The sequence below is a fragment of the Chiloscyllium plagiosum genome, unplaced genomic scaffold (genome assembly GCF_037043375.1).
Source record: "Chiloscyllium plagiosum isolate Xiang-an unplaced genomic scaffold, Cpla_swu_hap1 HiC_scaffold_7, whole genome shotgun sequence".
Lineage (NCBI taxonomy): Eukaryota > Metazoa > Chordata > Chondrichthyes > Orectolobiformes > Hemiscylliidae > Chiloscyllium > Chiloscyllium plagiosum.
The window spans coordinates 2,315,760-2,337,239 of record NW_028270145.1 but is presented as its reverse complement, the minus strand read 5'-3'; the positions used below and the strand labels follow the sequence as shown (position 1 = coordinate 2,337,239).

The 21,480-nt window shown below is 39.8% G+C and overlaps 1 protein-coding gene across 4 annotated transcripts in view; it reads right to left on the bottom strand.

The window, feature by feature from the left end:
* The window catches only part of pms1 (PMS1 homolog 1, mismatch repair system component), a 113,648-nt gene that overhangs the window by 44,423 nt on the left and 47,745 nt on the right, over nucleotides 1-21,480 (bottom strand). For all 4 annotated transcript variants that reach the window (XR_015757575.1, XM_043692840.2, XM_043692842.2 and 1 more), the window contains exon 6: nucleotides 13,169-13,285. Coding sequence is in view for 3 of the 4 variants with exons in the window: in XM_043692840.2 (XP_043548775.1) it covers nucleotides 13,169-13,285 (117 nt within the window). In the remaining variant the exon portion in view is untranslated. The remainder of the gene's footprint in view (nucleotides 1-13,168; nucleotides 13,286-21,480) is intronic.

The following is a 21,480-nucleotide window of genomic DNA, read 5'->3' as shown; positions in this document are numbered from 1 at the left end:
TTTCAAGATGGGATAGAATAGGTTGATTAACTATAAGCCAGTCAGCCTTACCTTGGTTGTGAGCAAACTGTTAAAAATGTTCTATTAAATAGAATAACTCATCATTTGGAAAGGAACTGATTAATCAAAGACAATCAGCATGCATTTGTTAAGGCAACATTGTGGCTGAAAGCTTGATGGAACTTTTTGAGGAGGAACCAGGAGAGTGGATAACAGTTAGGGTTAGTTTGATGCAATCTACATTATAACAAGGTTTTTGACAAGGTACAATGGGACAGACTTATCAGAAACGTAAGTCCATGGGATCCAATGGAGAGGGGAAAATCTAGACTGGAAAGCAAAAGGAAATGTTTGAGTGTGATTCAGTAATGGTAATGTTGCTTCCAGTGGGTTCTAAAGGCTCAATATGGAGTCCTATACTTTTATTAATATCAATAATTTAGATCTGAAGGTAATAGGTATGATTCATATGATATAAAAATTGGTTGTTTGGTTGTAAGTGAGGAAACACAGTACAGACAGCATAAAGATTGCAATGGACTGGACAAAATAGTAGTAAATGGAATCCAGACTGGAGAAATATGACATCATGTACTCCAGGAGGACAAACTGGGCAAGCACTTACAGAATAAATGGCTGGACAGTGAGAAGTGTGAAGGAACAGAGGAACTTTGAAGTATATATTCCTAAAGGTAACAGAACAAGTAAATAAGGTAGTTAAAAAGGCATGTAGGATATATTTCTTTACAAGCCAAGAAACAGAATGCAAGTGCAGGGTGATTAAGCTAGAACTGTCAAATTAAGCATACAGTTCGGTCACTGTGTTGTAGGAGAATGTGATTACAGCAATGTTGTGTAGCACACAAGAGACCATAATGCTTTGGGCCATACACTCTTGATGAATTATGCAAGGTTCTTTCAGAGGTCCAGACAACAGAAGAATTGCTTAAACATGTTAATGGTCTGCTCAATGACATTTTGTCCAACAGTTTAGCTCAGGTTAAATATGTGCAGCCTGTGTAGGAGTTAAGACATGTAGTTAGCTAATAGTCCCTGTTGCCTAGTAGTCACTTTCTGGCTTTTCATAGATGCTAATATGTGGGCATTGACTTGCATGATGTGCTGAATATGGCCTCTCACTAACTGGACATTAAAGGAATGGAATTCTTTGCAAATTTACAAGCTGTGTCTGCAAACAGTGCATAGAGTCAATGACATCTGTAGTGATTGTAAGCCAGATGGACCTTGTAAAATGAGTTCCCTGATTAGGGCTGTTAATCTGGTCCAATCAGGAAGCTCTGGCTGACAGGTATAACAGGGTTATACCTGCCCCTCTTCCACGGTTACGTTAGAGCCCGGGTGTCCTTGGAGAAGGAGCACGTGGTGTCCACCAACACCCTGGAGTTGTTCAGGGAGAGGTGGGCGCCGCAGGGAGTGGAGTGCATCATTTCTCCCTCCAACTCTATTTTGATTTAGTCCCTATCCTCCCCCTCACTGTTTTGATCACACAGCACTGCCCTTTGATGTGAAGGGCGGTGTTTGTCACTGGCCACCCGGGTGTTTTCCTATCTTCCTGGTGGTGGAAAATGAATAAAGATTTGTGCACTTTGTGTCTTTCACTGTGTCTCACACCTGCAAAAAAAAAACAAAAAAAAAACAACCAGGGTTATAACCGGAAGGTGGGTAGGGGCGGGCTGCCTTAGAGTGGTCGGAAGGTGGGAGGGGCGGGGGCTTGCTGGGTCTGTATTGTCTGCACTTTTGTATGTAACAGTACTGTGTAATGTACAACTGTCATTGTTGTCTCTTTATATCTTTATGTGAAACTGGGATTTGAGGTTTGTCCTCATGTCCCTGTAAACTGTTTCAATGGTAGGGTTTGGGGGCCTGGCTTTGCTGCTCCTCTCCCTTGTAAAATTGCTGTCTCTTGTATGCAACTGTAAATGTAACTGTTTGTTTGTTTGTAATCACATTCTCCTACAACACAGTGACCGAACTGTATGCTTCATTTGGCTGTGGCCTGGACGGTTTATTTGACAGTTCTAGCTTAATCACCCTGCACTTGCATTCTGTTTCTTGGCTTGTAAAGAAATATATCCTACATGCCTTTTTAACTACCTTATTTACTTGTTCTGTTACCTTTAGGAAACTGTTTTTGTAATTTGTTTAATAAAATTAATAAAAATATAAACAGGAAAAAAAAAACAACAGGGTTATCAGGGGTTCTGTTCACACTGAGAGCTGGCAAAGGGTGATGGCCTCTATGGGATTATTTCAGTGGACAATAGAAAGGCGGTCTTGAAGAAATTTGCTGCAACAATCGTCTTTGAGTTGGGGTAAGCATTTCTGGCATCATACTGTTATTCGGAAAGCTTGACTCATATGATCCTGCCATCAAAGACACGGCCCAGTTTGTGGAAAGAATGTATTTGTTTTCAAGCAAATGGCATTGGGCCAGATGCAAAACAACATGTAATTCTCCTGAAAGCTTGTGGACACGCAGCTTTTTCAGTTATTGCAAATGTTACTTTCTCTGTGGCACCAGATATTAAAACCTTTCAAGAGTTGGCAGATTTAGTTAAGGAATATTGTGACACCAAGCCTCCTCTAATTCTGAGATGCTATCAGTTTTACTCAGCAATTTGAGAAATGGGGGATACATATTGGGATCTTTGACAAGGTTAAGATTACTAGCAGAGGCACATGACTTTGGTTTGGAGTATGTAGGATTAATGATGTAACCATGCAAAAGTGCCCGCTAGCTGAAACCCAACTGGACTTCAAACAGGCACTACAACTGGCTTTATCATTTGAAAACGCAACAAGTGGAGTATATGATTTGAAGAGTATTTCAACAGAAGTGGACACCCTCACCAGTCTGACTGAGCTTGGGAACACCAAGGCAGTTTCATAGCTTCACTCAGGACATAGCCTGAACAAAGGCACTTTAGGTCCAGCCAACAGCAAAACCCCAAAACAAAGCCAAGCCTAGGCCAAATGGTTAGAATTGTCTTCAGGATCCAGACTAGCAAGTCATAGTACTTGCTGCCAGTATCCAGACGTCAGACAGCAAGAGTATCGCACTAGACCTAAACTGAGTAAGAGAACTTATAGGCCAGTATCCAGGAGAGTGCACACCCTAGAAGACCCACCTATATGTGTTTGGGACATTTAAATTACTTAGCAACATCCAAATCAGAAACAATCAAAATAAACATCTGGCTAAATGGTCACCAAGTTCTAATGGAGGTCAATACCATGCACCCATTTCAGTGATTGCAGAACCAGTCTTTAATAAAATTTAAAATCTGGACTCCAACCCTTAAGTTTGGATAAGACATTGGCTAGACTGAGAACCTATAACAGAAAACCTTTCCAGATTAAGTGCACAACTTCGGTTCCAATCTCTTATGAGAAGCAGCTGGTTCAGTTACCAATGATCATAGTAAAAGGCTCAGGCCCAAGCTTGTTGGGGCAAAATTGGTTGAGAAAAATCCATCTAGATTGGCTGAACATCTTTCAATTCAAAAATGGCTGTCTGAGTGAAGTTCTAATTAAATACCTGTAAGTTCTTCAGGAAGGTCTATCAAAGGAGCGAAGGCCACCTTGCATGTTGACCGGTAAGCAATTCGTGGAATGGTTCTGCAAGGCCCCATCCAGTGCCATTTGCATTATGAACAAAAGTGGAAGCAGAAATCAGAAGGCTGGAAAGTGAAGGAATCATCAAAACAGTCCAGTTTGCAGAATGGGCAGCAGTGGTAGTAGAGGGTCAGTTTGCCTTTGTGAGGATTTTAAACTATTGGTAAACAGCTTTTCGCAGCTGGATAAATACCCAATCCCTCACATAGAGGATTTATATGCAAAGCTGGCCTGCCTTTCGTGCAGTTGGACATGAGTACTTGCAATTGAGGTTACATGAACTATTATGGAAAGCTCATCCATAATCTCGCCTCCATCCTGGCACAACTCCATCAACTCTTTACAAAAAAAGGTCAGTCTTAGAAATGGTCATGCAACCAATCCATAGCTTTCAATGAAGTAAAGAAACAGCTATCATCCTTTATGTTGTTGGCACACTATGATCCCAAGCAAGATTAGATTAGATTAGATTCCCTACAGTGTGGAAACAGGTCCTTCGGCCCAACCAGTCCACACTGACCCTCCGAAGAGTAACCCACCCAGACACATTTCCCTCTGACTAATGCACCTAGCACTATGGGCATGGCCAAGATGTGGTATTGACATGCAATGCCTCCCCTTAAAGCATCAGGGTAGTATTAGCCCACAGGTGTCCCGATAGCGTTTGCATCCAGGTCCACAAACCCCTGCTAGGTCTACTTAAAGAGGACAAGGCAGTGCCATGCATAGCTTCAGAACTCCCGAAACTGCTGGTGACAGATAATGGGCCATCATTTCCCAGCAAGGAATTTGAGTATTTCCTATGGCATAGTTAATTTTTCACAAAGCCATATGTACATCTATTGATCAATGCTGTATTGTTTCCCAGGTTGGTTTTTAATAATCCTTAATAGATTTTATAAAATCCAACAGTATTTTTAAAATCTAAAGTTTAAAATCTACTATTCATTGTACATAAAAGCTTATTAATTCTTTTAAACTCAAACAAAATGCCAAAAAGACATCAGAGTATTTGGTCAGAAAAGCAGAAAATCAGACTTGCTTTGAATGCTCATTAGTAATGAAGAGTTTGCCATTCCAACTTACAATAAATAGATGGTTATGTTTGATCTGCAAATCTCTTTGACAACCAGCAACAAATGGTAAGGTATTATAGATATTTTCTAAATAACCTGTTCAAAAATACTATTGCACATCTCTGGAGCAGGTGGGTCAACCTGGGTCTACTGGCCTCAGAAGAAGGGACATTACCACTGCATCACATTTGCGAGCAACTCTCACTCCCCTTTCAGTCAGGTATTACAACAAACTTTTTCTTAATTGGCACCTATGGGACCAGCAGCGTGTTGGTTAATCAAATATTCCATTGATCAAATGGTCCACAATCAATATAAAAAACACAATAAGTAATAGAAACATAATGCAGGGGGTATACACGTCACTGTTATACTTTATTTACAGCATAAATCACTTCAATAATAATGCAGTTTTGCCTTAAAACTTATAAAATCCAACAGTATTTTTAAAATTTAAAATTTAAAATCTACTATTCATTGTACACAAAAGCTTATTAATTCTTTTAAACTCAAACAAAATGCCGAAAAGACATCAGTTGATCGCGATAATACTTCCTGTATTTGAGGTATATAACTTTTGCTGGTTTTCGAGAGTGTCACTTCATAAGATGCCGGTTAAAACAAAGTTTGCTGTATAATGCAAAGTTGTAAAATCTTTTCAGCTGCTAGACGTAACATAATGACAACCAGACATCTTTTCTATTCAAAGTTAAAAATCACGCAACACCAGGTTATCGTCCAACAGGTTTATTTGGAAGCACTAGCTTTTGGAGCACTGCTCCTTTATCAGATGGTTGTGATGAAGGAGCAGCGCTCCAAAAGCTAGTGCCTCCAGATAAACCTGTTGGGACTAAAACCTGGTGTTGTGTGATTTTTAACTTTGTACACCCCATTCCAACACCAGCACCTCCAAATAATTTTCTATTCCAAGTCTTTAGACTGGTAGGTTTAATACCAGCTGAGTGCTTAAGATTTTATTTCAATGGCCCTGATGAACATAAAGGAAGCAGCTCCACAATGTCTGAGGTACAACTCTGTTGAGGTAAATCCTGTCTTATACTTTTGAGTAAGCATCACAGGAAATTAGTTTGAGACAAACCACAATGGTAAATAAATGTTTTATCCAAGAAAATTGCAATTTATTAAATTAATATACAAAAGTATCTGAATAAACCATTCCTTTATGTTTCAAAAAGTACTGTACTAAATGGACAGAGTTGATAGCACTGCAGGTCAGATAATTTGCACTCCAGGATACTGAAAAGAGGTAAGGGATGAAGTATCAAAGGCACTAACCTCAACTTACCAAACTTATTTGACATGACCTGAAGGTTTGCATATTTGCATTTCTTTCCATTATAACACAAAATAGGGAAAAGGAACATTTCAACAAGGCATCTATAGAGCAGGAACAATAGGACAAGGTATTGACAGAGCAGAAATTATATATTCTTTTCTTTATTCATTCATGGGCTGTGGGAGTTGCTGGCGAGGTAGCATTTATTGCCCATTTCTAATTTGCCCATTTCTAATTTGCCCAGAAGGCAGTTAACAATCAACCACATTACTGTGGGTCTGGAGTCACATGCAGGCCAGACCAGATAAGGATGGCAGTTTCCTTCCCTAAAGGGCAATAGTGAACCAGGTGGGATTTTCCAACAATTGATAAAGGATTCATGGTCATCATTAGACCTCTAATTCCAGAATTATTGTTTGCTGAATTCAAATTCTATGAATATAATACATAATAATTCTACCAAAATAAATATATAATAGGTTTACTTTGGAAGTGGGAAAACTATTAGATATCATAAGAAAATACCATAAGTGAAAAAATTGGTCTAACACAGGTCTAACACAATTCTTCAAGGAAATCATTGAACAGGTGGACAAAGGGAATATAATGGATACGGTATATGCATTTGACAAAGGCAAAACTTATTGTAACGTTTAAGACCTGGAAGTAAAAGGCTAGTACAGAAGTAAATAAATATTTCTGGCATTGACAAACATGCATGCATCTAGAATTTACATTCGTAGAATCATACAGTACAGAAGGGCTCCTTCAGCCCAACAAGTCAGTACCACCAGAAGTACACTACTACCTATGCTTGTTCCACATTCCCGTACTAGATCCAAAGCTTAGAAAGTCATGACACTTCAAGTGCTCACATAAGTACTTCTTAACGTTTGTGAGATTTCCTACCTTAATTACTTTCCAAGGCAATGCATTCCAGACCCCTACTACCCTCTGGTGAAAAATAGTTCCTAAAATCCCCTTTAAACCCTTTTGTCTCTCATTTTAAAATTATGCACCTTTGTCATTGATCCTTCAATTAAGGGGAACAGCTGCTTTCTACCCATCCGCTCTGTGGCCTTCTTAATATTCTACACCTCTATCAGGTTCCCCTTCAACCTTCTCTGCTCCAAAGAAAAGCAATGCAAGCTTATCCATCTTCTCTGAAATGCTCCATCCCAGGAAACACCTTGGTGAATCTCATTTGTACCTACACCAGTGCATTCACCTCCTTCCCACAGTATAGTGACCAGAAGTGCAACAGTACTTCAGATGTCGTGTAACCAAAAATCTGTCATCTCTGCTCTTATAATCTATGCCATGATTGACAAAGGCAAGCATCCCATACATGCCTTCTTAACGACCCTATTAACCTGTCCTGCCACCTTCAGGGATATGTAGACAAACACCTAAGATCCCTCTCTTCATCTGAGCTTCCTAGTGTCTTGTCAATCACTGAATACTCCATTATCCTGTTTCTTCTTCCAAAGTGCATCAGCTTACATTTATCAAGGTTAAATTCCATCTACCACTGATCAGTCGATTTGACTAATCCATTTATATCCTCCTGTAACTTCTGATCTTCCTGCACATCCACCCTCCTCATTTACTGTATTCGTTGCTCTCGATGTGGTCTCCTCTACATCAGGGATACCAAGTGCCAACTCGGAGAATGGGTCAGGGAATACCTCTGGTCCGCACTCACCAAATGACCCCAAGGCCCTGTGGCCAACCACTTCACTCCCCCTCACAATCCCCCAAAGCACATACAAATCCTGGGCCTCCTCCACCGCCAAATCAAAGCCACCTGCCAACTGGAGGAAGAATGCCTCATCTTCTGCCTTGGGACCACACAGCATCAAGATTGACTTCACCAGCTTCCATATCTTTCCATCTCATGCCAGATCCAATGCTCCAACTCTGCACCGCCCTCTTGACCTGACCTACCTGTCTAACCTCTCTCCCACCTATCCGCTCCACTCTCCCACTGACCTATTACAATCACTTCCTGCATGTATCCACCTATTGCCATCCCACCTACCTTCCCCTCCAGCCACACCCCCAACCCTCATTTATCCCTCAGTCCCCTTCCCCTTCACTCTCCACATTCCTGATGAAAGGCTTATGCCCAAAACATGGACTTTCCTGATTCTCAGATGCTGTCTAACTTGCTGTGCCTTTTCGACTCTTCTTGTTAACTGTCAACTACCCAATCTTTGTGACATCTGCAAACGTATGTATCATTCCCTCAAATTTTCATCCACAAATTTATGACTACAACAAACAATATGGCACCCAGCACTGATCTCTGAGGTACATCACTGCATACTGGACTTCAGTTACACAAACGAACAGCCTCACACCGTCTCTCAAACTGTCTCCTGTCACTAAGCCAATTTGTGAACCAACTTGTCAACTTATCCTGGATCCCATGAGCTTTTATCTTTTTTTCAGTCAGTTTCCTATGTGAGACCTTGACAAAGGCCTTGCTGAAATCTGTAGATATATGAGCCAATAAATAACTCATACCTTCATCCAAACACTTAATCACCTTCTTGAAAATTCCACTAGATTTGTTCGGCATGACCTCTCACTGACTTATGCTGACTTATTTTTTATTTATTCATGGATTATAGATGTTGCTGGCTGGCCAGTATTTATTGCCCGTCCCCAGTTGACCTTGAGAAGGTGGGAGAGAGTTGTTTCCTTGAATCACTGCAGTTCAGGTGCTATAGGTTGATCCACAATGCTAACAGAGAGGATTTCAGGGAAGAAATGGCATTATCTTTCCAAGTCATATGCTGAGTGGCTTGGAAGCAAATTTGCAGGTGGTGGTGTTCCCGTGTATCTGCTGCCCTTGTCCTTCTAGATGGAAATGGTCGTGGGTTTAGAAGGTGCTGCCTCAGAATCTTTGGTGAATTTCTGTTGTGCATCATGTAGATGGTATACACTGCTGCTACTCAGTGGAGGGAGGAGTGAATTTATGTGGATGTGGTGCCAATCAAGCCGTCTGCTTTTATCTGGATGGGTCATTCTTGAATATTGTCGGAGCAAGACTCATCCAGGCAAGTGGGGAATATTCCATCACACTCCTGGACTTGTGCCTTGTAGACAATGGACAGACTTTAGGGAGTCAGGAGGTGAGTTACTTGCCGTAGTATTCCTAGTCTCTGACCTGCTCTTCTGGTCACTGTGTTTGTGTGTAAAATCCAGTTAAAATTCAGTTCAATGGTAACCCCCAGGCTGTTGATAGTTGGTATTTCAGTGATGGTGACATCATTGAATGTCAAGGGATGTTGTTACTTTCTCTCTTGTTAGAGATGGTTATTGCCTGGCTTTCATTGGGAGTGTGGTGCAGGAAAAGCACAGCAAGAGAGGCAGCATCCAAGGAGCAGGAGAATTGACATTTCAGGCATAAGCCCTTCATCAGGAATCCACAAATGCTACGTCACTCATCAGTCCAAGGCTGCATATGGTCGAGGTCTTGTTGCATGGGCAGCACGGTGGCTCAGTGGTTAGCACTGCTACCTCACAGTGCCAGGGAATCTGATTTGATTCCATCCTCGGGTGACTGTCTGTGTAGAGTTTGCATGCCCTCCATGTGTCTGCGAGGGTTTCCTCCAAGAGCTCCAGTTTCCTTGCACAGTCCAAAGGTGTACAGATGAGGTGGATTCAGCATCCTAAATTGCCCATAGTGTCAAGGGATTTGCAGGTTAGGTGCATTAGCTGTGGGAAACGCAGGGCTACAGGGATCGGGAAGGGGGTGGGTCTCGGTGGGTTGCTCTTCAGAGAGACAATGATATTCGATGGGCCGAATGGCCTGCTTCCACACTGTTGAGATTCTATTTGAACATGGATACTTCAGTACTTTATGAGCCATGAATGATGTTGAACATTGTGCAATCATCAGCGAACATCCCCATTTCTGACCTTATGAAGGGAAGGTCATTGATGAAGCAGCCAAACATGGTTGGGCAAAGGACACTAACCCGAGGAACTCCTAGAGAGATGTAGTGGAGTTCTGAGACAACTGACCTCTAACAATCATAGTCATCTTCCAATATGCAGGTTCAACTCCAATCAGTGGAGAGTTTGCCCCTGATACCCATTTTGCTAAGGCTCCTTGATGTCAAATGCGTTCTTGATGTCAAAGGTTGTCACTCTCACCACTCTTTTTGACTTTAGCTCTTTTGTCCATGTTCGAACCAAGGCTGTAATTAGGTCAGGTGCTGAGTGGTCCTGGCAGAATCCAAACTGGGCATCACTGAGGGTATTGCTGATCAGGTGCTGCTTGATAACACTACCTTCCATCACTTTATTGATGACTGAGAGCAGACTGATGGGGCAGTAATTGCCAGGTTTGATTTTGCCTGCTTTTTGTGTACAGGACATACATACCAGGGCAATTTTCCATTTTGTTAGGTAGATGCCAGTGTTCAAGCTGTACTGGAACAGCTTGGCTTGGAGAGTGGTAGGTTCTGAAGCACAAGTGTTCAGTACTATTGCCAAAATGTTGTCAGGGCCCGTAGCCTTTGTCGTATCCAGTGCCTCCAACCATTTCTTGATATCCTAAACCTATGCCCTCTAGTTCTGGACTCCCCCACCCCAGGGAAAAGACTTTGTCTATTTACCCTTTCCATGCCCCTCATAATTTTGTAAACCTCTATAAGGTCACCCCTCAGCCTCCGACGCTCCAGGGAAAACTGCCCCAGCCTGTTCAGCCTCTTCCCTATAGCTCAAATCCTCCAGCCCTGGCAATATCCTTGTAAATCTTTTGTGAACCCTTTCAACTTTCACAATATCTTTCTGATAGGAAGGAGACCAGAATTGCATGCAATATTCCAACAGTGGTCTAACCAATGTCCTGTACAGCCGCAACATGACCTCCCAACTCCTGTACTCAGTACTCTGACCAATAAAGGAAAGCATACCAAACGACTTCTTCACTATCCTATCTACCTGCGACTCCACTTTCAAGGAGCTATGAACCTGCACTCCAAGGTCTCTTTGTTCAGCAACACTCCCTAGGACCTTACCATTAAGTGTATAAGTCCTGCTAAGATTTGCTTTCCCAAAATGCAGCACCTCGCATTTATCTGAATTAAACTCCATCTGCCACTTCTCAGCCCATTGGCCCATCTGGTTAAGATCTTGTTGTAATCTGAGGTAACCTTCTTTGCTGTCCACTACGCCTCCATTTTTGGTGTCATCTATAGATGTAGGGCTGTAGATGGCCAAAGCACATCAGGGGAGCTTTCCCAGCCTAGATATTTAAAAGAAAATTAGAGCAAATTTCTATCCTATAATGATTGTCACTGCCTTCAATTTGGAGCAATATAGTATTTAATAAAGTATTTCTGCAATGTGCAAATTTTATTGCCGGTTTTGAAATAAAATAAATACATGAATTGTAGACTCCGTACCTTTTGGGAGTGCCTTATCTACCAAGAACATACTGGAAATTAGGACTCATACAACCTGTAATTTCCAGAGCTCAGACACTTCATTATTGGGAAAGATTTGAGAAGATGGAACTGTTTTTCTTGAAGAAAAATCTAAAAGGAGCTTTGAATGATATTTTCAAAATCAAGAGGGGTCTAGACAGAGTAGAGAGATACTGTTCCTACTCCTAAATGAATCAAGAACCAGTTTTAAAATATTTTGCAAGTGCGAGGTGAAAAGGAAACTTTTTCATACAGCAAGTAGTCAGGGTATGGAAAGCACTGCCTGGAGGTGTGGTGGAAGCAGCTTCAACTGAAGCATTCAAGAGAGGATTGGACAATTGTTATAATAGAAAAAAATGCAGGGTTATGGAGAAAAGACAGGAGATTGGCACTTAAAATGTTCAGAGAGGCAGTGCAGTCATGATGTGAAGAATGGCTGGCCTCACTGTTAACAATTCCATGCTTGGCTTGGTGGTATTATGACAATGGATCAGAACCATGTCTTATTAATAGGCTTTTGTTTTTACTTAGCGAGTCTGAGAAGATTTGTAGCTCAGGTTGAGGTTCCGGTTGTAGGTTTGCTCGCTGAGCTGGAATGTTCATTTCCAAACATTTCATCACCCTACTAGGTAACATCTTCAGTGGGCCTCCAGGCAAAGCACTGTTGATAATTCCTGCTTTCTATTTATATGTTTGGGTTTCTTTGGGTTGGTGATGTCATTTCCTGTGATGTCATTTCCCATTATTCTTCCTGTTTCTTTTTACTTTTAATTCCAAAATGTATTGTTTAATATAAAAATAACTGAAACAATAAAATAAAAACTGGCTCCTTTGTTTCCCTCCTGTCTGCTGGATCCTCCCCCCCCCCCCGGATCTGGGAGGAAAGTATCCAGCAGGCAGGACAATAAACAAGAGGAGCCAGTTTAACCCACCTTATCCAGGAGCTAATGATCGGGTTTGGAATGGAAGCAATTTGGGGAACATTGCCTGCAATCTGTCATAATAATGAGGTGCCAATAAAATGGATTGCTTGTCCTGGATGGTATTGACCTTTAAATTTTGTTGGACGTAATCTCATCTAGGCAAATGCAAAATAATCTATCATACTCCTGACTTGAGTCTTGTAAATAATGGACAAGCTTTGAGGAATCAGGTGATGAGTGACTTGCCTTAATGACTGATGTGTGCTTGAAGCCCTGACATTCATTCTTGTTGGGAATTGCAAAGTGTTGAACTATTCTCCAAATATTTGACAGGTTCACGAATAATTGCATCATGAAAACAGGCACTTGTAGCCTCAATAATGAAAATCAGCACATTTAAAATTAAGGGTCAATGTCAAATTGCTAATGCTTTAAGCAAATTTCAGATTTGTTTTCTGCAGTTTTAGTTTAAAAAAAACATGATCAAAATAGAAATGCAGGAGTTCGAAGCAGGAATAAGCAATTTGGCCTTTTGAGCCTACTCTACCACACAATAAGATCACCATTGATCTGATTGTATCATCTCAATGTTTCTCTCTCCACTCCATAACCTAAACTCACTCACCTTTAAAAAATCCATCTAAATTAGCTTTGAATAAATTTTGAGACCCAGCTTCCACTCCTTTCTGTTACAGTGCACCATGTTGATAAGGAAAACAAATTGCATTAAATTGCTGAGCATAGATTTTTTTTTCCTATCCCCGCGCATAATCAATGTAACCTTTTACTGACCTCAGGTTCTTGCTCATGATGTCGAAAAGGTACCATGCTGACCATCACAGCAGTTCCTAGAACTGTTAACAGGGCCATTTTGTGATCCGACACCTTGGCCTTTTGCCATACAACTGCCTGAAATATGATGGCACAGAATCAAATTCTTCGAACTAAATTTAGGTTTGTTTAGGTCAAGTTATATGAAGGTTTATATAATTATGAAGCTTCACAAACATTTTAAGTACTAAACTTATACACTAGTTTCACGATATTTCTTATATTTTAAATATAAATTATTGCAGTTTCTGCGCGCACACCCACCCATCCATTTAGCCCTGCAACATTGTGTAATGATGGCAGTTAAAAGGAAATTCTGCATTTAGCACAAGCAGCACTTAGCAACAGCAACACCTCTGAGCCCGATGACCTACATTGGCTTCCAGTCCAGCTATGACTCGATTTAAAAATTCTCCTGATTGTTTTCAAATCACACAACATTTATATGCTCCTCCAATCTTGGCCACTTGCACATCCCCGATTTTAATCCTTTAATATTAGTGAGTTGCATTGAGCTGCCTAGGCATTAAGCTCCAGAACTTATCTCATAAATTTCCCCAATTTTCCCTTGTCCTTTAAGATACTCCTCAAAATCTACATCTTTGAATGATTTCCCACAGGTTAGGTAAGTTAGCTCCACTCGACTGGTGAGGTGAAGCATTCTGGCAAGATAGATCATGCCCTCCTATATGGCTCGGAGACACCTCCAGTTGCTGAAGTAGTACCAACAATGCTGCCTGCGCAAGATACTGAGAATCCGCTGGAAAGAAAGACACATCAATACCAGCTTCCTCGACCAGGCCAACATCCCCAGCATTGAGGCACTGACCACTCTTGTTTAGCTCTGATGGGCTGGGCATGTCTTCCGTGTGATTGACAAGAGACCCCCCAAACAGGTGCACTACTCTCAGCTTTGAAATGGCGAGCGAACCCCAGGTGAACAAAGGAAGCGCTTCAGTGATACCCTCAAGGCCTCACTGACAAAGTGCAGCATTCCCACCTAGGCCCAACACCGTCCAAGGTGGTGGAAGAGCATCCGACAAGGCATTGAGCACCTCAATGGAAGCCAGGCGAAAGCAGTGAAAGGAGCCGTTGCCACACTGATGCGCCAACTACCCCTTCCCATGACCACCACCTGCCCCACATGTAACTGAGCATGCGGTGATCACATTGGTCTGTACAGCTACCCACTGACTGACCCTGAGAGTGGAACAGAGTCATCCTCATCTGCAAGGAACCACCAACAATGATGACATCTTTCACCAAACTTTGATAATTTGCCCAATATTTCCTTACATGATTCAGATCAACTTTCTAGTAGATCTGATAGCTACACATATTGGAATACTTGTTTTACCATATGAAAGGTAATATATAAACACAAGTTATTGCAATGAATGAAGGTGATTTAACAATAGTAAAACAATCATGAGCTTTTACCCCACAACTTAAATCAATTGTACCATGATAATTTAGAGCCAATTATAAATTTCAGCTAAATTCCAAGTATTTGAAAATTATTGTCTCTTCATTCTTTGTATATTTAAAGTGAATATTTGACAATATATATTTTCATATTGCAACATGATTATTGGACAGTTTTACTAAATCATATCAAGCAAAACGGCACAATAATAAACATTTCAATCAACTTAAAAGACAACAAAAATGTAAAATTTATTAAGAGGTATCATGAATTTCTCCGATTAAAAGTGAAGACAATTCAGATTTTGGATGCATGCACTATTTCAGACTCATGTTAAAACTGTGACAATGTAGTTTTGTACACAAAATTGGATAACAATATTTACACTGTTAATTATAAGGTGCGCAGAACCATGTGGCATTCTATGAAGGGTCTCTCTTGAGGAAAGCATAACAGAAAGCAGCAGTAGTTTTAAATTGTGAACAAGATGAAATCACAATCTTATACATTTCTGACAGAATAGTTGAATTACATTATTGGTTCAATGTGAAAACAAAATTGCACTCCAAACTTGGACTTCCTTGAACTATTACAAATTGGAATACGGGTGATGACTTTTTGATCACTATCCAAATTGTTATGCAAAATAACGCAGTACAAGATTTTGATTATTGGTTTCACGACTTTATTGTTTGTAATTGTACAGAGAAAATGATATTCTATGACAGAAAACTATCAGTTTAACAAAATGAGAAAAGCTTGCTTGAGGACATTACAATTCATCAAAATTACCTTACCCTGAAATGTGTCATGTAAGTATACAGACATCCCGAAATGTAAACTAATAATACAAACCATTTCTAATGTTACAAAAATAAGCTATTTTATTCAAATGTTCACCTTTATTTGCGGCTTCTCTTGGGTTGCACAATTTATATTTGGTATCATAAAGTCAAAAAAATTATTGTGCAAATGTATAGAACTACGTACATATTGCAATAACTGATTCACTATTAAAACATTAATCAGTGCAATGCATTCAATTTAGATTGACAGCATCCCAAATAGTAAGATGCAGCTTTGTAACCTGATCAAGCATGTGATATAAAATATGCAGAGAGCTGCTGAACGTCAGGTTTAGAATGAAGTAAGGATTTCCAATTAAACATTTGTCATGTAGAGATTCTTTCCAAATCCTTTTCAGGAGATTACACAGAAAGGGCTGGTACATTGTTACTTTCTTTAAATAAAAAATAGAATCCTAACCATGAAGGCAAAGCATATTATCCATTTTTTAAGCACTAATATCTTTCTTGTCAGCATTTAGTACTGGTTGGCATTTGTGCAATGTCATCTTGACAGAATGATTTATTTTCCAGCGACATCAATTTATTTTCCATGTCAGCAATTGGCCAAAATGCACCTCCTCTTCATGTTGCTTGTTGGTTATCTTCACAAGTGCATGAAAAGTAAACTTAAAATATGCTGATTTATTCAGATGAAAAATGTTCATTTTATAAACTAAGCTTCGTTTGAAGAAAGAAGGAATACATTTCAAAGTTTTGATGAAGGCTTCTGGAAAACCTTCGCATTTAAGTTTTTGATAATTAGCTTGTGGTTCTCGAATATTATGCTTTGTTTATGCATCCAATTTACAAAAAAAACCACAAATATAAATAAGACAGAGAGAAGACTTTGCTATTTAAACATTTTGGTACTTCTTTCTTAGTAACTCTAATATAACAAATGTTTCTTGTTAGTTATCTATCCAAGTCTAAAATACAGTAAAGTGCATTGCACAGGAATGATTGGGTAGACATCAAATTTGTTTTGGCTTCTGGAAAATACTGCTCTGGCATTCTACCAATATAATCAATCAATCCAACAAAAAATACTGTGTAATACCGCAGGAGAAAAGATATGGAGAAGCCACACCTTATAATCAACATTACGTTCAAACTGGAAAAATCTAACTGCAAATACAACTAGTGCATCCACCTTGCTAGGTGTAATTAGAAAGTTCCACAAAACAGAAACAGGCCACTTGGCCTGACTATATCAGCTTTATAGATTCGGATAGACCTCTATCCACTCCACTTCACTTAATCCTATCATCAGACTATATTGAAACAACCCCAAAGTGTTGGATAAAATCAGCAGGACTGACAGCATCTGTGAAGATAGAAACAGAGTTAACATGTCGAGTCCAGTGTGACTCTTTTCCATAACAGTATATAATTCTATTAAGTCCTTCCTCATTCTTTCTCTTCAGATGTTTCTATTGCGATTTGTAATGAATACCCCTTGCACATTATGTAAGTTCTTTGCCTAAAGAATAGTGATAATCTCTAGGACTAAAGGATAAAGCATTTCTGAATAGATAGCACACAGATGTGACACAATTATATCTGCTGCACAATTAGGGTGTCTAATTTTAATCGTGGATTTGCACAACTCCATTAATTTGCTAGACAATAAAACAATGACAATTCTGTTTTTCCAGTATATCAATGTACAAAGCTAAAAGGAATTTTCTCAATTGACAAGAAATCTCTTGCACTGGGAATTTTGCACATTTGTAAATAAACAATAATAAATTACGTTTCTATAATTAGAATAAAATTAGTAGCAAGACAGCTGGTGAAATAACTCCACAGAGGCTGGTATCCTGTCATTATGTCAACCTTTATTTACAAGTACATAGAACTTGACACTAGTCCGGCTTCAACAGAGCCAGCTCTCAGAGTGAACAGAGCCTCTGACACTCTTGTTTGAATCTGTCAGCCAGGGCTCCCTGGCTGGACCAGATTAACAGTCCCAATCAGCAAACTCATATTTTATGAGGTCCACCTGGCTGACCTCGTTACAATCACTACAGCTGATAACTTGAGTACGGATAAAAGATTAGCTGTATAGTATTTGTTCTTGAAATTTCCAAGAATTTTAGTGGAAAAGCTGTTTCTCGATTGCAATCATAGTAAAATACTACTGCCGCCTACAGCATTCTAATGAAGCTCCACCTACAAATGTATGATACAGCAGATTTATCTGCTGGCTAGACAAACAGCTGTTATTCTAGAATAAATGAGAATTGTGCAAGTGGACTCTGCGGAATCCCTCTCATATCACACTACAAAGGAATTATCCAGTAAACTTTCTGCTGGGTAATTCTGCTATGGTAGGATCTCTCCAATAGTGTCCGTTTAAATTGGAGACCTCGGATTGTTCCAATGAAATTAAATAAAATAGTTACTCAATAAAACGTCAGTTAAATACATTGTCTAACTCTTCAGTAACTATTAAAAACACCACCTACATACCACTCATACTTCCAACAACAAACCTTATCCCCACCATCTCAGGACTCTAACCTGAGCTGTCCAATCCAACACTCCCAGCTATATTCCCACTCATGGAACTAAAAGTCATAGATCATACAATTCCTACAGTGTGGAAGCAGACCATTTGGCCCATCAAGTCCATATCAACCCTGCGAAGATCATCCCACCCAAACCAAATCCTCCACCCCATCCCTATAACCCTGCATTTCCCATAGCCAATCCATCTAGTCTGCACATCTTTGGACCGTGGGAGCAAATTGAAGCACCTGAAGGAAATCCATGCAGATACGGGGAGAATGTGCAAACGCCACATAGACAGTCGCTCAAAGCTGGAATTGAATCCAGGTCCGTGGTGTTGTGAGGCTATAGTGCTAACCCCTGAGCCACGGTGCCGTCCCACCTTGAGAGTTCCCAGGGCTACTCTGTCCCAACTATTTAGTATTGTGTTACCCCTTTGGTGGATCTGTCCAGTTGATGGGATAGATTTACCCAAAATGGCAATGAAAGAGTTTTAAGTATTTGCTAGAAGGTATAAAAACTACTGTTGGAGAGGGATTTTGAAGAGAAGTCTAAGTGCTGTGTTCAAAAGCACAAATCGATCTTTATTTGGAGCTCCTTTACCACACGTGTGGAAGAGGCTAGAGGTCACTTCGAATCTGGCCTTCCTTGGGGCCCAGTTGCCCTCTTAATTACAGCTCAGATTGGAGGTCAGTGACACACTACCTTTTCAAATAAAGTACAGGGTATCCATATTTACCACAATGATTACATACAACATTGCTTTCAGTGGTTGTCACATTCCCTTTGACATACACATCAAATCCTCTGAATACCCAATCAAAGATAGACAACTTCATGGTCCACTTTATGACCTTCCATCATCTTGTGATGTTTGCTAATCCCCCGATCACTTCTCCTTGGGGACTTATGACTATTGATCACATTCGAACACTGATTGTTATGTCCCTTCCTAGATATTTGCTAACTGCATCATATTCTTGCTTATTACTAATGACTTTTCAAATTTGGTAATGCAATTCATATCCTTTTCTGATCTTGGTACAGAAGATTAAAAAGGATGTTAATTTCTACCAGTTATTGTCATTTTGTACTAATATAAAGTTACTTATAAAGTTATAAATAGTTAAAACTAATTCTATGATTCTGTGACAAAGCTAACAATTTCGGGAACAGCTTCCCTCTTATTCGACTTGCGAAGTGGCAGCTGTTTATTCTCGAGGTCATGGTGATCCTCTTTCAAAATTGTTTCTGTCCCCCTTGCCACGTTACTTGTCTCTTGGTACTCTGACAAGATTATCTTGTTTATACCTTTTTGTTATTCTAATGTTCTTGCTGACAGAGAAAAAAAGTTTCTTCCAGGGTGTTTATCAAAACTAGTCTCTGCATTCAAGGCCAACTGCCTTCAGAAATTTAATTCCCAATTTCTATTCTTGTATAAACATGTGTCAAGTCTAATACTTATTGTAATTCTTTAAAAAGCCTCATCTCAGGTAGGTCAAGTTTTCCCTTTCAATTTCATATAAAAATCGTAACTCTCATATCAGATGGTTTTCATCAGATCTGCCTTTTCACAGCCTTACTGTTTGCATTCTAATCCCATTTTACTAAGACTCAGAGGCATTTTGGTGTCTGTCTGTGAATTCAGGATTTGAGCTTTATGAAATGCTGCATCAGCTACAAATTCTTTCCATTGTCTGTGTCGGTTAAAAAGAAAACCCCTTTTGTCATATTCAGTCATGGGCAAACCACATCAACCACAATATCAGCATGTTCTTTGGCTAGTCTGAGGAATAATTCTCCTAACATTTGCACAAGTGCCTGAGGACAACTGTGCAGGTTCAGTAACTGTGTTGATCTGCATTAGTTCCTTACTAAAGAGTACAGAAGATATGTCATTGGCTCTCTTGCTACCATACAAAAGCAGGATGAGAAGCAATTTGTTTTCAGAATTAGAGACTGATGATAAGGACAAGATGAAGGTTTGGACAAAGTATGAACTTTTGTGGATAAAATGCATCAAAAAATGATTTACATACTGCTACTGAGGTGTAGTCAGATTTTCAAAAATTCTTAAAGAGTAAAGATAGTTCCATGGACACAAACATAACGGAATTCAGTAGATTATATGTAAGATTGGAGAAATTCTATTTAGAAATTCCTCAATCTGTACTTTTGGTTTTGTGAGGACAGAAATGTTTGTGATAAATTTAAGAAAGGAAGAGAATCTTGTAGTCCATAGGGAAGGCTGAATTGTCAGAGATGCCATTTTCTTTTAAATAATTGCTAAAAGAAACAAAAGTGGTATGAGAAAAAAAAGCATTTAAATGGAGCAAGTAGTCTTAGACTACCTAAGAGTCTGGCAGAGGCAGATTCAATTGACGCATTCAAAAGGGAATTAGATTGCCATTCGAAAAGGAACAATTTTGCAAGGTTATGGGGAGAAGGCAGGAGCATAGCATTAAATGAAATGTAAGTTTGGAAGGCCAGTGTGGACGTGACAAATCAAATGGCTTTCTCCTGCACTGTCACATCCTGTAATTCTGTGATGAAGATTGCATTTCAACTCAGGCAAATAAAGTAGTTGCTAGGATTCAATTTTAGATACACTGATAGTGAAGGCCTTGCCTCTACTTTAGATGAATCCATCTGGAATGCTGCTATAACATGTTTGGAAAATTTGTCTTATTTGTGTGAAAGATTGTTCAAAAATATTAAACATTCTATCTTCAGAATGAACCAACCAACAATATCAGAGACAGAGCCCGCTTTTTTAATTTAGAACTCTTTGGTGAGAAATTTTGAGACCTGCGGAATTGTGCATGACAGACTAAGAAGGGAGCTAATTAAAACTGTAGGCCTATGTTTAAACCATTTTTAAACAGGGGCCACCGTTTAAGCTGACACTCTGACAGAAAACCAACAAAATACATCATCATAATGTCTCCAAGGTATATACTTCATTCTAAAATGACAAATCTGTCTATAAAAAATGAAACAAAACCAATCAATCAATCTCCACAGACTGCAATGTCCACAATAAACACCCCCAAGTATTTAAGAAGGCCAAACAGCCAGATATTTGAAATGTGGTGACTCGGCTGAACCCAAATAGAAAATATAGTAAACTGAGATGTGGAGGAATTTCTTCTCTCAGAGGGTTGAGAGTTTCTGGAACTCTTTGCTTCCAAGAACTGTGGGGGCAGAGTCATACAGCATGGAAACAGACCCTTCGCTCCAACCAGAGTAGAATGTGTGGTGCTGGAAAAATACAGTAGGTCAGGCAGCATTGAGGAGCAGGAGAATTGATGTTTTGAGCATAAGGCCTTCATCAGAAATTAGGCCTGTGGCTCAGGGGGCTGAGAGATAAATAAAAGGGAGTGGGGCTGGGGTGGGGGATGGTAGCTGAGAATGCAATAGGTAGATGAAGGTGGGAGAGAACATGACAGGTCAGAGACAAGGATGGAGCGGATAGATGGGACAGATGA